General features: G+C 52.4%; 4 protein-coding genes and 1 pseudogene across 4 annotated transcripts; 2 read left to right on the top strand and 3 right to left on the bottom strand.

Annotated features, from left to right (window-relative positions):
* Positions 1-247: 247 nt before the first annotated feature.
* Positions 248-1406, top strand: SAPIO_CDS8517 (uncharacterized protein; the record flags this gene model as incomplete). Its single annotated transcript, XM_016790138.1, has 4 exons — positions 248-340; positions 469-640; positions 740-879; positions 945-1406. The coding sequence occupies 4 exons, from the start codon at positions 248-250 to the stop codon at positions 1404-1406; spliced, it is 867 nt and encodes a 288-aa protein (XP_016640401.1).
* Positions 1407-2128: 722 nt separating this feature from the next.
* On the bottom strand, positions 2129-3299 carry SAPIO_CDS8516 (Uncharacterized protein; the record flags this gene model as incomplete). The annotated part of the gene is made up of 3 exons (XM_016790137.1): positions 2129-2268; positions 2327-3154; positions 3254-3299. The coding sequence occupies 3 exons, from the start codon at positions 3297-3299 to the stop codon at positions 2129-2131; spliced, it is 1014 nt and encodes a 337-aa protein (XP_016640400.1).
* A 2078-nt stretch (positions 3300-5377) lies between these two features.
* SAPIO_CDS8515 (uncharacterized protein) lies at positions 5378-6453 on the top strand (the record flags this gene model as incomplete). The annotated part of the gene is made up of 2 exons (XM_016790136.1): positions 5378-5449; positions 5701-6453. 2 exons carry the CDS (start codon positions 5378-5380, stop codon positions 6451-6453), a joined length of 825 nt encoding a protein of 274 aa, XP_016640399.1.
* A 129-nt stretch (positions 6454-6582) lies between these two features.
* SAPIO_CDS8514 lies at positions 6583-7410 on the bottom strand (annotated as a pseudogene; the record flags this gene model as incomplete).
* Positions 7411-9102: 1692 nt separating this feature from the next.
* Positions 9103-10709, bottom strand: SAPIO_CDS8513 (uncharacterized protein; the record flags this gene model as incomplete). The annotated part of the gene is made up of 3 exons (XM_016790135.1): positions 9103-10426; positions 10523-10556; positions 10631-10709. 3 exons carry the CDS (start codon positions 10707-10709, stop codon positions 9103-9105), a joined length of 1437 nt encoding a protein of 478 aa, XP_016640398.1.
* Positions 10710-14019: the final 3310 nt, after the last annotated feature.

Below are 14019 nucleotides of genomic sequence, written 5' to 3'. Positions count from 1 at the left end.
ACAGCCACCAGATACAACAACTCTGTCTGACCTTACCGTGCCGCCGCTTATTGAGCAGCCTCCGTCCATTCGACCACATTGCGACGACGACGTTGTGGACCGCTCTTTTTAAGTCACCCTTCATCCTGTCACTCCCACCTCGACGACCTGCCTTCGCAAAACGTTCGATTCCACTCGTAACGACCCCGACATCCGCAGCTTAATCTTCAATCACCGACTTTTTTGGGAGGAGCCAGCATCCACCCCAATGGCGAAGTGCAAACTACTTGTGAGGGGCCTGGCCTGGGCCTTAACGTTAGGTGTCGCCGTCGCACAACTGGAATCCCTTGATGCTTGCGCTGTAAGTATCTTTGTGTTTTAAGATGGCGGGTGTGGGCTATCATAGCTGCCGCTGCGATCTCTCACACTGCAACTTTCATCCACTTGATGAATCGTGTAGATGCTAACGTGCGGCTGGTGGCTATATAGCTGGGTTGTATCAGTGGCTTGCGCGACAAGGCCAATACCTTTGGATGTGAAATTGGTGCCACAACCTGCATGTGTACCAGTCCAGAGTTCGCCGCCAGTGCCCGGGATTGTGCCCAGCAGTCGTGCGGACAAGTCGACCAAATCAACAATTTTTCCGCGACCTTCTGTGCAGGTACGCAGTTCTCTCGAATTTTTTTTTTTTTTTTTTTTTTTTGTCTCCCCCGCTGGATAGCTCCTTGATACTAACATGATGCGTGGTTGCGATTCGAAGCCCAAGCGCCGCCTACCCCGACCCCGACTCCTGCGCCAGAGCCAACACAGGCTGAACCTGCTCCTACCAGCACCGTTGAGCGTCCAACTCCGGAGCAGGCACCTCAATCATCAGCCACCGAAGCGTCGAGCAGCGAAACAGTATGTAGTGATGAGTTGGGAGAATCAAGTTGCCTTATTATACTAACAAAAGCTTACTTCTGTAGACCTCTGCGCCGACTGAAACCACTAGCGCGACCGCCCCGGCCGCCACTACATCTTCCGCTACTACGTCATCTGCCGCGGGCGCTGGTGGTTCCGAGCCGTCCAACGACGATTCCGACAACGACGAGAAAGACAAGAAGGAAGAGGAAGACAATTCGTCCAACGGAGGCGCATCCGGTCTCTCCCTAGCCGCCAAAGCCGGCATCGGAGTCTCCGTCGGCGTCGTCGGACTTTCCGTCATCCTGCTCGCCGTTCTTCTTCTCCTCCGCCGCCGCCGAGCAAAGAACGGCCGCCGCTTGAACAGCAGCGGATACAGCATTTCCGGACCCATGCCTGGCTCGGGAAGAGACTACGCCGACTCCCACTCGGACTTTGGAAAGGAACATAATGGCTCCGAGCTGGAGATGACGTCGAGGCGGTACGAGGATATGCTTCCTCGCGCCCAGCCCGCTTCGGTCATTTGACGGGCCTCTCTTTTGCCTGGTCATCTAGGATTTTGTTTTCCCCCGAAAATATTTCTTTGTCTTCATATCCAAATTGATTTTCCTCCTTTCATATTTTGCTATGTTTGTCACATTCGGGGCCAGCCGTCTACACAAATGCCGTGTCTTAGTATGTTGAAACAGCAAAGAAAAAAACGCGTAGAATCGCGAGTTCACGAAGAAATGAATGGATTGAAACTGTATCAGGTGTTGAGGAGTTCAATGGTAAAAGAGTATCTCTTTGATGTCCTTGAAATTGGGGACTGAGATTCTGTTCGGGAGATGTACATAGCATGAAAACCAAGTCTAAGAATACAAGACCTGCGATTGAACAACTTGATCTACACTGTCTAATGAGGTTACCCGCCAGTTCAAGACACGATTTGTCCTGACGCAAAGGGATGGGGGTCAAGATTTTCCGTTTTGTCTATAAAACAATACTGTACAAGTGACGCTTGGCGTATACTCTACAACGGGGACTCTCGGCTGAACCGCATACCCCAATCACGTATCTGACAAGAGATGATACAGTAGCATGACTCTAAGCTTAGGAGCCGATCCCACGATAGCCCTCCTCTCAACACATATGGAAGCCTCCACCCACAGGTACTTCCCGTCACACACACACACACACACACAACCCTGTAATGCACATCCTCCTTCGCCCTACCTCTAATTATAAGGAGCTAGTCCATAGATCTAGCTTACCAGGTGTAGTATTGCCTCTGGGCAGTGATCGGCCTATTCGGCAGGTGGACCCAAGGGCCCTGCCTCTTCTCCTTGGCAAGAGCCTCTTCGTATTCTCGGATTCTGGTCTTTTCCTCCTTGAGGACAAAGGAAATGCCTTGCGATTTTAAGTTAGTAGAAGTTAGAGAGGGATACCGGGCTGAGTTTGAACATACTGGTGCTGGGCTTCTTGTGCATTCCCTTTCGACCACGACCAAGATGGACAAGACGCTGTCCACGCCAAGACCCACGTCCTACCCAAGCCTGGGCAATGTAGATCCTAGTAGGATCACTAATGACGAGCCACTTGCCATCCTTCGACTTGATCTTCTTGGGCTTCTCCAGGGGAGCCTCGCCGTTAGCTTGGCCCAGACCCATACCGTGCTCCACAATAGCCCTATCACGCGCGAGCTCGAGGTGATGGCGAATCTCACGAGCCATCTTCTTCTTCGAGTACTGCATCTGAACAAGGGCTTCATCCAAGGGCCGGTCGGCAATCTGGCGAGCGAGATGGACGAGCTTCTTGATCGAGGTAGCGAGGAAAGGCGAGCGGTACCGCATCTCGCGTTCGGTCCGGCGGATGATCTCCTGGCGGGTCTCGTGGCCGTTACGATGGACCATGCGGATGACCATCTTACGCTCCCAGCGCTGCCTGCTCTGCGGGTCCGGGTCGGCCGTCGGGGCGAGGTGCTGGGCCCGGATAGGTGCCGCCTGCTGCTTCTTCCCCTGCTCCTTTTCCTTCTCCTCGACAGCCGAAACTTCCTCGGCGAAGATGGAGGAGTCGAGTTGAGGCGTGGAGGCTTCCTCCATCATGCGTCTTCGGATAGTCGGGTCATCGAGGTCGGAGGATGGAGTGGCCCCGGTCTTCTTGGAGCGGAAGGGGTTCAAGTTGCTAAAGGACCATTTAGAGCGGCGGGTTGAAGGGAGGACGGTGAGGGTCGTCGCTAGTGGTGAGGTTCGGGAGGAGAGGTGGGTGAGGCATTGTTGACGGGAAATGTTGGAGGCTACAGAACAGGATGAATTCCCATGTTAGCAAGTTTTATATCGTCCCAGGCATCTTTCGGCCACACTGAAGCTCTACAACGGAGCTGCTTCACACGTACAAGAGAGGGCGATCGCGATGCGCCTCGCCGGCTGATTGAGGCTCATATTGACGACGCGCCAGGCGACCTAAAAAGCGCGGGGCCCTTTCTTCGATAGCGGCGGCCCTGTTCGGTCAACGATTGAGATCAATTGGAGCGAGTCGTGCGTCAATTCAAGTCTCGTCCTTGAAAGCCTTCAGCGGAGGAACAATTTTGGTTCGAGGGAAAAATCCGTACTGCTTAGTCATGGAAGTCGTGCCAGGTCAAGTCCAAGTCAGGGAAGAATTTCTCCTCCGAGGGGCTCTCAGGCCTTTGGGAATGCAGATCCCATAGAATCACGTGAGCCAATGGGGCCCAATCATAGCCGCGGGATTGGACGTGAAATAACGGAAGTAGAATCAGACCACAAGAACTCTCGGACTCTTTCCCATCACGCAAACTCGATCCTCAAGTCGACAACTTTCGTTTCTCACCGCAAACCACAACCACCCTTTTCCCACGTCGAATCGACTCTACCAATCGCAAAAATGGCCATCAAGCCCGTTGTCGGCGTACGTATCTACCTCCTGGAGCCCAATGGCTGAGTGTCTCGGCGCACGAATTGTCCCGACGAATGGCCCGGTGCAAAACAGACGACTCGATCTCTTCCGCGAACTTGGGATGGCAGGCTGACGCTTCGTGCTCTCAATTAGATGCTGAGGCGAAACCTCATCATGGATCTCACCATTGCTCTCAGTACGTGGCTCCTCGAGCTCCAATTCCCCGGACCTTGATGCGTGAATTTCCAAGCTCGACTAACACTTCTCGACCTTAGCTCTCGGCGGTGGCATGGCCACATTGTTCTGGTACGATATTATTGAATCCGATTGACCCTAACTTAGGAGCTACGAGCCGAAGACGGAAACCACCGAGAACGTTGTTCTAACGAATTCACTTTACCACTATAGGCAAGGCTTCCACATGCGCAATGTCCACAAGCGAGACAACCTCTACGCCAGGCTCGAGAAGGAGAGGGCGGCGGAGAAGGCGTGATTTGTCTGAAATCTGGAATGTGAACTAGCGCCGGACAGACGGTGTGCGCTTCGGGGCAGCTGCGCAGTGATCTGATGCTCTGTGTAGCTGCTGCCGAGCTCATTTGAGGGGTCTGAATGGGGTTTTTGTGTTGTATCATAGATATAGACTGGAAGGGGAGGCTTGCCGAGGATCGAATAAGCAATTGAATACGCGAGCTCCTTTCAATCGTGCCTCTTTCCTTTGCCGACGCGTGATCTTGATATTACATCGAAGTCAACCCCACCAGCTCCTGACGCAGCAATTGAGACTTGGTCAAGCTCCCGTTGAACAATGTCTATGGGAATATGTCCTGGAATCTATGCTGTTATGTTCTATACGTAGTGAATGAGATCACAATACTGTTATTGATATTTACATGTTAAACCCAAACTCCGTTTATCCTGCGTTAAAACCACAACGTAAACTCCGGCTAAGATCTTGTTTGTTGCTCCCAACCCGTGGTTTCGACCATGAAAGGCCCCTTTTTATCAGCACATCTAGAGAGTTTTACACGGTCAGTGCTCTTATATAGACTGCAAAGTAATTGTCGTTGCGAAGGCGTTGTTTCGGCGGTGGGCAGATAAAGTGATTGTGTTTGAAACCTCACAGCCTCGTCATGCCACCTCAAGTCGAGGCCTCATGCTTTTTAAGCCGGAACCAGACAAATCTCGCCCAAGCAAAATCCCCGAAAACAAGATCATGCAGTTGAAATTGACTCCTTCATAGCACACTACAGCCCCCCAAGAAAGTGAAAACAGAAAAAGAGCAAAGAAACCTTTTGCACTCACTTCCGGAAAAATCTCAAAACCTCATAGCATTGGACCCGACTCTCCTGCATGTCAGGCCGCGGCACGACACACTCGTACTGCGACATAGTGAACAGTTCGCAGGCGGATAGATTGATATTGCTTGGCGCTCCCGGCGCGGGCTTTCTTTTCCGACCAGAGGTATCGAGCTGGATCTCCTCGGGGAGAGCTGAAGGCGGGAAGGTTCGGACTGGAGGGGGCATTCTTGTCGATCCCTCTTAATTTTTTTTTTGGTGGTACGACTTGGTGAAGTGAGGGGACCTGCAGGGGACACGGAGTCGTGAAGATGGATGTGGGCGCGGGCGCGGCGGTGGGTGGGAATATGCTGAGAGAGGTGGAAGAGACAAGTCTTGATGAGGTGAGTTCAATTCTGGTCCGTTCTCTAGAAACCGACCCAGAGTGATTACGACATCGACATTGATCTCGCTTGCTACGAGATTGATCAATGATGAGGCTTGATCACCACGTTTTCTTCGCATACAGCGCATATCCCCGATTTGTTTGCGATTAAGGGAAATACTTCTTTTTTTTTTTTTTTTTTTTTTTTTTTTTTTTTTTCCATTCTTCATTTCTCATCCCGTGCCATTCGTAACTGACCTCTCCTCGAAGATCCTTTCCACCCTCCGCCAAAATCTCGCCTCCCTCACAGCAGCCTCGACCGACCCCAGCACCACTCAACGAACAACCACAACCGCCCAGCCCAAGCAAACCTCAATTGCGGCACTCGATGCTCTCATTTCACAGCACTTCCGCGACACACTTTCAACCCAAGTCTCCATTGCGGGGCGAGCTCTACCTCTTATCTACGCCATTGTCGCACGACTCGTAACAAGCGAGTCTCCCCATTCCCCATCTCCACCTGTTCCTGGAGAGCATCCTGGGCAAGGCGCAAATTCGGGCAACAGCTGTGGGAAGACCGTCTTGGTTGTCGATCTAGAGGGTCGGTTTGATACCACAAGGTTAAGTTGTTCTGAGGCCGACCTAAAGCACGTCTATGTCTACCGTCCGCCGAGATGTATGTCCGGAGTGGAGGAGGTGCGTAAGTTGGTCGCTGAGGCCCAAAAATGGATGCTCTATGGACGACATGCGAGTCGTAGGAGGGAGTGGTGGGGTACGATTGTGATCGGGGGTCCTGGGGGAGACATCAATGCCGGCTGGAAGGGCTGGGTGAGGGTCGACCTTGATGGGGACGGGGTCGGGTTTGGAATGGGAGGCGGGCTCCTTTCGGCTGAAGAAGCTTTAACAACTAGGGAGAGGATACAGGATGTCGTAGATGAAGCTGGATGGGTTGTCAGCTCTGACTGGGGAGGCTTCAAGTTTCGGGAAGGGCGGGCTTATGAAGAGAGGCAGGTCCTCGAATAAGGCCAAGGTGTGCTTGAGGCAGATATCATCCCAGCTTGAGAGCAGTTACGCGATTCACGATTCGATGATTCATCACTCATTGTATACATAGCTTCTCTCGGAAGGGAATATAAAAAATACACGATTCTATCACTGGAGATTAACAAACAACCCGCCATCAACTAGGAGCTGTGCTCCAGTCACATATCCACTCAGCTCATCAGACGCAAGGAACACGGCCGGGCCGGCAAGATCGGAGGGAACTCCCGTCCTGCCCAGAGGTATCCTACCCTCCATATACGTCCTCTTCGCATCATCAGCCAAGTCCTCCTCATTGAGCTGCGTGCGTATCGTCCCGGGTAGTAGTGCATTACACCTGATGGAGTACTTGCCCAGCGCCACGGCGGTGCTCTGCATAAGACTAAGGACGCCCGCCTTGGTTGGTGTATAGTGCGTCTGCTGGCCCCCACCGACGAGCGCAGAAATGGACGAGATGGCAATAATGCTTCCGCCGGACGGAGTCTGGTGGCGGGCCATCTGTCGAGCTGCCGCCTGTACGACGTAGAAGGCGCCATCTAGGTTTGTCCTGACGGTGTTGGCGAACAGATCCGCGTCGAGATCTAGGAATTCGGCGAATGTGCAGATGCCTGCGTTGGAGACGCACACGTCTAACCTTCCCGTACCGCCATGCTGCACCGCATAAGTGACTAGATCTGCCGCGGTCTGCGGTTCCCGCACGTCGCCGGCAAGATGGGCGAGGAGTCCGGCTTCGGGGTCATCGGCGCGGATGGCGTCGGCTTCTGCAATGAGAGAGTTGAGATGATGTTTGTCCTTTTCGAGATCGAGGTGGTTCACCGTGACGTTGCAGCCGTGACGCAGGAAGGAGAGGGCAATGGCGCGGCCTATGCCGGTGGTGCCTCCTGTGATGATGGCATTCTTCTTTGCAAGGAGGTGGACGCGGGGTAATTGGGCAGACATTTGATGAGGAATGTGGAGGAGCAATAACAAAAGCAAAAGAAGTCTACGAGGCGCAAGGCAAGAGTGCGCTATCTTGTGAGGCTAGGAAGAGAGGAGCAGTCTGGATTTTTATTTTGGTTCATGGAGGCCAGCTCATACAATTGTATTGGTGGAAGGGGGAGTAAAAAGAGAGGCGATGGCATATTGAGCTTTGCAGCTGCCCCTCGCGGATCAGTATTGAGCCGATGCTAAGAGGCATCGCTAGATGTATATCCAGGTTCAATAAAACTCGGCTATTTCGTGTAGAGTCACCAGACGGCGGCAGCACTTCTGCTCTGGGCTTGTCCTGCGGTTCGGGGCGAGCGAGCTCTGAACCCGAGTCGAGAGGTTCAGTTGAAGGAGGAGAACATCAATAGTGTTTAATCATGGTCTCACATCAATGATCATCAATTACATCAATTGACTGAGAATTAATGCAAAAACCCAGCACATTCAATTCTTCTGATGCTTTATAGCGCCGTTGAAAATACGTCGAGGAAAAACAAAAAGAGGGACCCCTCTCCTCCCCAAAATCAAGAGGAGAAAAAGATTGTGGAATAAGACGAGAAGCTCTTGCCTGGATGCGGGCCGTTCGAGTTTCGCTCAATCGAGGAACAGAAAGGCCAGAAAACGATAAGTATCCCGCCAATTGGACGACCTGGGGTCCGTGAAGGTTCTAGCACCGAGGACGGATTGAGGTGAGCTCGACAAGAAGCACCGAGCACCGAGCATCGAGAATGAGCTGCATGAAAAGACCCGCGATGCCACCTCCTTGGCGCTGTCGTCGTCTGAAGCAAAGAACCCTAACGTGTGTGACCATCGGCCGAGCTTTCATATGTACTTTCCTGACAATTGGGAAGACCCCGAGATCCGAGATGTTCCTCTCGGGGTTTCATTGTACCGAACAGCGAAAGTCAAAAATCATCACACCAAAGAGCCATTTTCGATGTTACCCCACATCGTTGGCCTGATTGCCAATGGAAACACGACTGCGCCGGAGAGAAGGAACACGAGGATATTGAAGAGAGTTCTGCCGACAAGACTCGGGAGAATGGCACATCCATGTCAAGACAAGGGTTTCCCCAGACAAGAACCAAAAAGGAAAGAGGTGGGATGGGGAATCCGGAGCCATGCAAGTTTGACCAGGGCCGAACTAGGCGATACGTTCAACTCGGCACAGGTGTGAGCGGAAAGCAAATATCTCCTGCATCGCGGGTGCCTGTGCCGTCACTAGAATGCAAGCCATTCGAGATATGATCACTCGGACAAGTAGGAAGGTGTGCGTCCCCTGGCTCCGCCCTGGAATCATAACGGTGGACGACTGGGGCTGAATGGGGATCAGAAAACGAGAGCTGGACAGGTGTGGGTGCGTGATAAAACGCGTGACCTGCAGTTCGCTCATTCAAGAAACAGGGCGGCAGAAAAGAGCCTCAAAACACAGGAGTTCAAGCGTTGGAATACTGATGTTTTTCAATCTGCCAAATACAAGCATAAAAGTAGTCGAATACTAAAACCTAGGAAACGTTCGTGACTAGTATCATCAAATCCAGCACCCGAAAGAGTCTTCTAATCCGTTCTCGGCCATAGCAATTTCATAAATGCATGCCTCAAAAGAATATTCACGTTCTATACCATTCTCCAAGTCACTCAGACAAACGCCTTGTCAATACATACTTAGGCCGTACCATTCGTACCATTCGTACCATTCGTACCATTCGTACCATCTGTCACCAACGCTTCGACCTTCGCCGCCAACTCGCTGATTATGCCATCTTGGACAGCCGTTCCATTCTGCTGCAGTTTCTCCTGCTGAAGTTTCTGGTCTTGATCTTGCTCCGGCTCTGGCTCAGATTCGGGGGTAGGCGGGCTGAGTATTCTGGCCGGAGGAGGCGACAGGAGGTAGTCAGCAGGTATGAGCTTTGCTCTCGCCGCTGGGTTCAGAGTAAGTCCGAATCCAGGCTTATCAAGGTCAGCCGTGGTCAAGTATCCCTTCGTAGGGATGGGCTCGTCAAGGAATAGGTCGCCAAAGACGGGCAGTACGCTCTTGCCATCCGGCGAGTTGGCCAGGTACTCCTGGAAAGGCGTGTTGGGCTGCGACATGACGAAATGGTAGCTGTACGGCCCACTAGCGTGGGGTACGACGGGGATATCATAGGCGGCGGCCATGGCAGAGACCTTGAGAAGTTCGGTGAGACCACCAAGCCACATGACGTCGGGCTGGATGATATCGAGATTACGGCCCTCGACGAGCTTGCGGAAACCGAATCGCGAGTACTCGTGCTCACCAGTGGTGAACTTCATAGTTGGATGGGCACGCTTAAGCTGCTCGAAGCCGTCGGTGTCATCGGGGGAAAGACACTCCTCCCACCAGTGGATGTTGAGGTCGAGACATGCCTTGACAATCTCGATGGTATAAGGAACGTTGAGACTCATGTAACAGTCAACCATAAGTGGAAAGTCAGGTCCCACGCTCTCGCGATGCTTGCGGAGGAACTCGACGTTCTTCTTGAGCCCGACGTGGCCCTCGTCAGGGCAATAAGGTAGGGGAAGCTTCGCACCCCAGAAGCCCATCTCTCTAGCGGCCACGGGCTCGGGTCCTGTGCAATAGAAATCGAGTCGCTCTTTCGTCGCGCCGCCGATAAGCTTGTAGACGGGTTCGTTGCGAAGTTTACCAAGCAGATCCCAAAGCGCAAGATCGATTGCCGAGATTGCCGCCACTGGAAGACCCTTGCGACCGTAGAACATGGAGGCTCTATACATTTGCTCAAAGAGATGGTTGGTGTTCCGCGGGTCGGCGCCGATAAGGAAGCGTTCGAAGTGCTGGTGGATGAGCCAACAGGCTGGGGGGCCACCGAAGCCGGTGGCAATGCCAACGGTGCCATCAGAGGCCTCGACTTCGATGAAGAACGAACCGAGGACGTTGATGCCCCAGCTCGTCCTCGACTTGCGATATTCTTCCCATCTTGAACACGGAGTGGAGATGGGAGTGTCTATGAGCCTAGTTTAGGAGTTTCTTCGTGTAAGTGGCTCTTCTTTCTCTGCACAGAGTACACAAAGGCACACGTGTGGGATAACACTAGGACTTTTTACTTACCAATGGCCGCCCTTAACATTGTGATAGTCACCGCCTTCGCACCTTCCAGTCAGCAAACGGGAAGTTACGCAACATCATCGACACCGATGTTTTTCTGCTCTGACATACCTGCGCCGACTCCGCTAATCACGTAAGACCGGATCGCTTTAATAGTAGGAAACTCGCGAACACCTGATGAGGAAGCCATGGTGCATGTGAGGTAGAAGGCTGGTGATTATATTGAGATCCTGTCTTAGAGATGTGGTGTGTACAGGTATATCGGTGAAGTAGAAGAGGACGAGGAAGCGTCCGCAGGGTGTGCCTTTATATAGCAAAGCTGGTCGGGTTGAAGATGGAGAAATATGAAAGATGGAAGACCCAGTGATGAAATGTCGGAGACTCTGTGCACCGAGCAATGTGAAGTGGGGATTGGGTGAACTAAATGGGGCCGGACTAGTGGCATTTGATTCAATCACGGGCTCAACTCAATACATCAAATTGATGTAGGTTTAAGCAGCATTGGACTGGAGTGGATCACTTTCCATCAGTCATTCGGTCATTGATTGCATAGAAAACAGGTCCAGTGTCTCGTCAGTTCTTAACGTGGTTTCAATTGGGTTCGTGAGCGATGAACACGTAGCTCGTTCTTTGCATTGTTTCTTTTGTCTATCCTGGAAGTCCAGTCTACAAGAGGGAGTCGGTGACTGGTCCATCACGAACCTATCCAGAGACAGTTACGTCAATGGCTACAGTCGTCACATACCAGCGACATTTCGGAAGCCGGGAAGAGAAACGTAGAACAGAGAGAGGGGGGGTTATCTGGGTACGAGGCCGAAGGGGTCTGATGAAGAGAAGGGGAGAAGGCGAGAAAGCGCGAGAAACAGAAACAAGACAAAAAGGCACGAGGATCAAGGGCGAAAATAGCGATAATACTGTGGGATGGTGCCAATTGGAACCAAGAATGCGTATTTTCCATGGCCAAGGTCTCTGTTCCAGTCCATCCAAGGTTAATGGGCCATCGGGAGGAAATCCACCGAGCGGACGACGGGGGAGCAATGGGACGAATTCTCACCAATGAGGTGGATAAAGTGGATAAGAAGGGGTCTTTTTTAGGTTGGGGTCTGGAACTGACATCGAACCGACATCTTCACTCACTTGTTATCCCCCTCCCCCTCCGTTGTCGCCAATCCGGATCTAGGTGTAAGTGGGGTGAGCTTGGAGCCTCTTAGGAGAGTGACGAAGATCCTCGGACTAGGTCAACCCTGAGGGATCAGAACATTAAAACCTACACTTTACAGACTCACCGTGGGTCCGAATACTTCGTTCATTGGCATCTGGTATCGATTTCGTCTCGATTCATTCGACGCTATCAAGCCATTGTCGTCAATGCCGAGGCTCTGTTCTTCTTCCACAACGCTCCCTTTCTTCTCCTGCTCCTGGTATATCACCACTCAGAGCCTCTTACGGCCCTCCACTTTACCGTCATAGGTGCAGGAAATTCCGGTACGACTGCACGGTGCTACCACGTATTGCTCTTAGCATTGTCATATTACTTTCCTCTCGCGAGAGTATTGCGCCGGACTAATACCAAGAAGGTGCTAGCGCCGGCATCGTTGGGGCATCGTTGGGCGACAGCTAGGAAATGGACGAGTGGAGGCCGAGAGGAGGCGAGAAAGGCAGGGAGGAACAGTGATCGCGATAGATTCATTGACACGACGGGTTCTAGAATATAGACGGATCAGATTCTTATCTTGACAACCTAGGAAAGGAATTCCAAGGAGCACATCCTCCAGAGTCATGTATGGTGACTGGCTTTTGGGGTGAAATGCGTGTCCAGTCTGATTATATCTCAATCCGTTCTCGACCTTATCTGGAGCCTTACCCCATCTGCCTAGGCGGTGCATCGTAGGGGGTGACTACCTATGAGAGGGAGAGTAGAGATCGGAAGAGCTAGTTAAGTTCATGGTAAGGATTTCTGCTTCGCCGATGCGATTGAGTACACGAACATTCTCCCTGTCTGCATTCTAGGCTCTGGGCCAGTCACGTCAGGCTGATGGGCCAGCAAGCCAATGATGGCAAGATTTCCCACACACTGCAGAAGGTCGACCAATATATGGCCGGCTGGGTATGTAGGGAAGCTCGTCGATACCCAACCTGCGATCCACAGTCCTCCGAAGTCAATAGGAGAAAAGCCTCGGGTTAGAGGCCGAAGTGAGGTTAGAGGAAGTGAGCATCGGATTAAATGTTGTCACTGGTTCCGAATGTTACACGCTTGCTTCCAGAGTCATCCTCCTTGGCGGAAGGATACCAGGTGACCGGCTGTGGTACAACATGGTTGGAATGTCAGTAATGCAGGTAATTTCCTACAAACAGAATCGTGCATGGGAAGGGTTCAGAGGCGGATGGGACGAGAGAATATCTGGGACGAGGATTCCCCTTAATGCCCTCCACGGTTCGACTTGGACCCCCTGCCCTGGTTTTGGTCCTGTGAGACCTAGGAACGCAAATTGAACCATCTGTCAACTGTCAATGTTTCCCGTCGCCAGGTGTCTAACGAACGTTGGATTGTCGAGACAAGACCCCGCCCAGGATACTGAGGTACATGGAGTGTTTTCATTGTGCTCTTGCTTCCCCATGGGACGAGTGGAGTAGATATGTAACGGAGACCTTAGATTCGGTACGGCGATTGCGTACAATAATAGTACCGAGGGCCGGGAACAAGGTACAAGATACAATTGATCGATTTTGGCGCATCGAAGCCGCCCTTTCCCCGACCGGACTCGACGAGCCAACGTGATTCGACGAATGAATGGATTGCTCTCATTGCTCTGTCCTTGTCTGGGCTGTCTGGCTCGCAGGGCTCCTTCCCCCCACGACCGACAATAGCTCCTTGTCCAGGACCTCCCTTTCTCCTTCCTTGCGAGCATCCAAGCTTCATTATACCCGAAAATATCCTCGATTGTTTGGGCCGCCAGATGCATTGTGTCTGCTGCCCAATCCAGACCACCCACATTTGATCTCCTCCATTACTTGCCCTTTCTGCGTATTCTCTCTGCAACGTGCGAGGCCTAAACTCCAGAACTGCTACCGAGTTTCTTTGGCACTTCAGTCCTGGCAGGCTCGTGGCGTAGCATTGGTGTTCTGGGGGAACCGAACCTGGTAAGTTCACCACCCCCATTCGAGCCGGCATTCTCCCACGAGGTGCCCAGGTCACCAGCCTCTCTTCAATCCTTCCTATCACAATTTTTCGCCGCCTCAAACGACGTGATCCAGTCATCGAACGTCTCATTACTCCATCAGCCCTGTTTCTCTCTGTGGTGCGCTTGCCCCGCCATTCTCGCTCCCTCCCCCACTAAACAATCCACAATGCATTAGAGCCCCGGCCTCGACCTGTCATTCTGCCCGCTCCCGAGCGCCGACGCTCTCGCGACCTACCCGTCCGTATCGCGCCGGCTCCTCCCACCCCTGGTCTCTTTTCATCGTCGACGTGCATCCACAGCCTTGCTTAATATTAGGAA

This window comes from Scedosporium apiospermum, assembly GCF_000732125.1.
Source record: "Scedosporium apiospermum strain IHEM 14462 chromosome Unknown SEQ_SAPIO_0121, whole genome shotgun sequence".
NCBI lineage: Eukaryota > Fungi > Ascomycota > Sordariomycetes > Microascales > Microascaceae > Scedosporium > Scedosporium apiospermum.
Note: the sequence above shows the minus strand (reverse complement) of the source record. Positions and strands in the feature narration are given on the sequence as shown.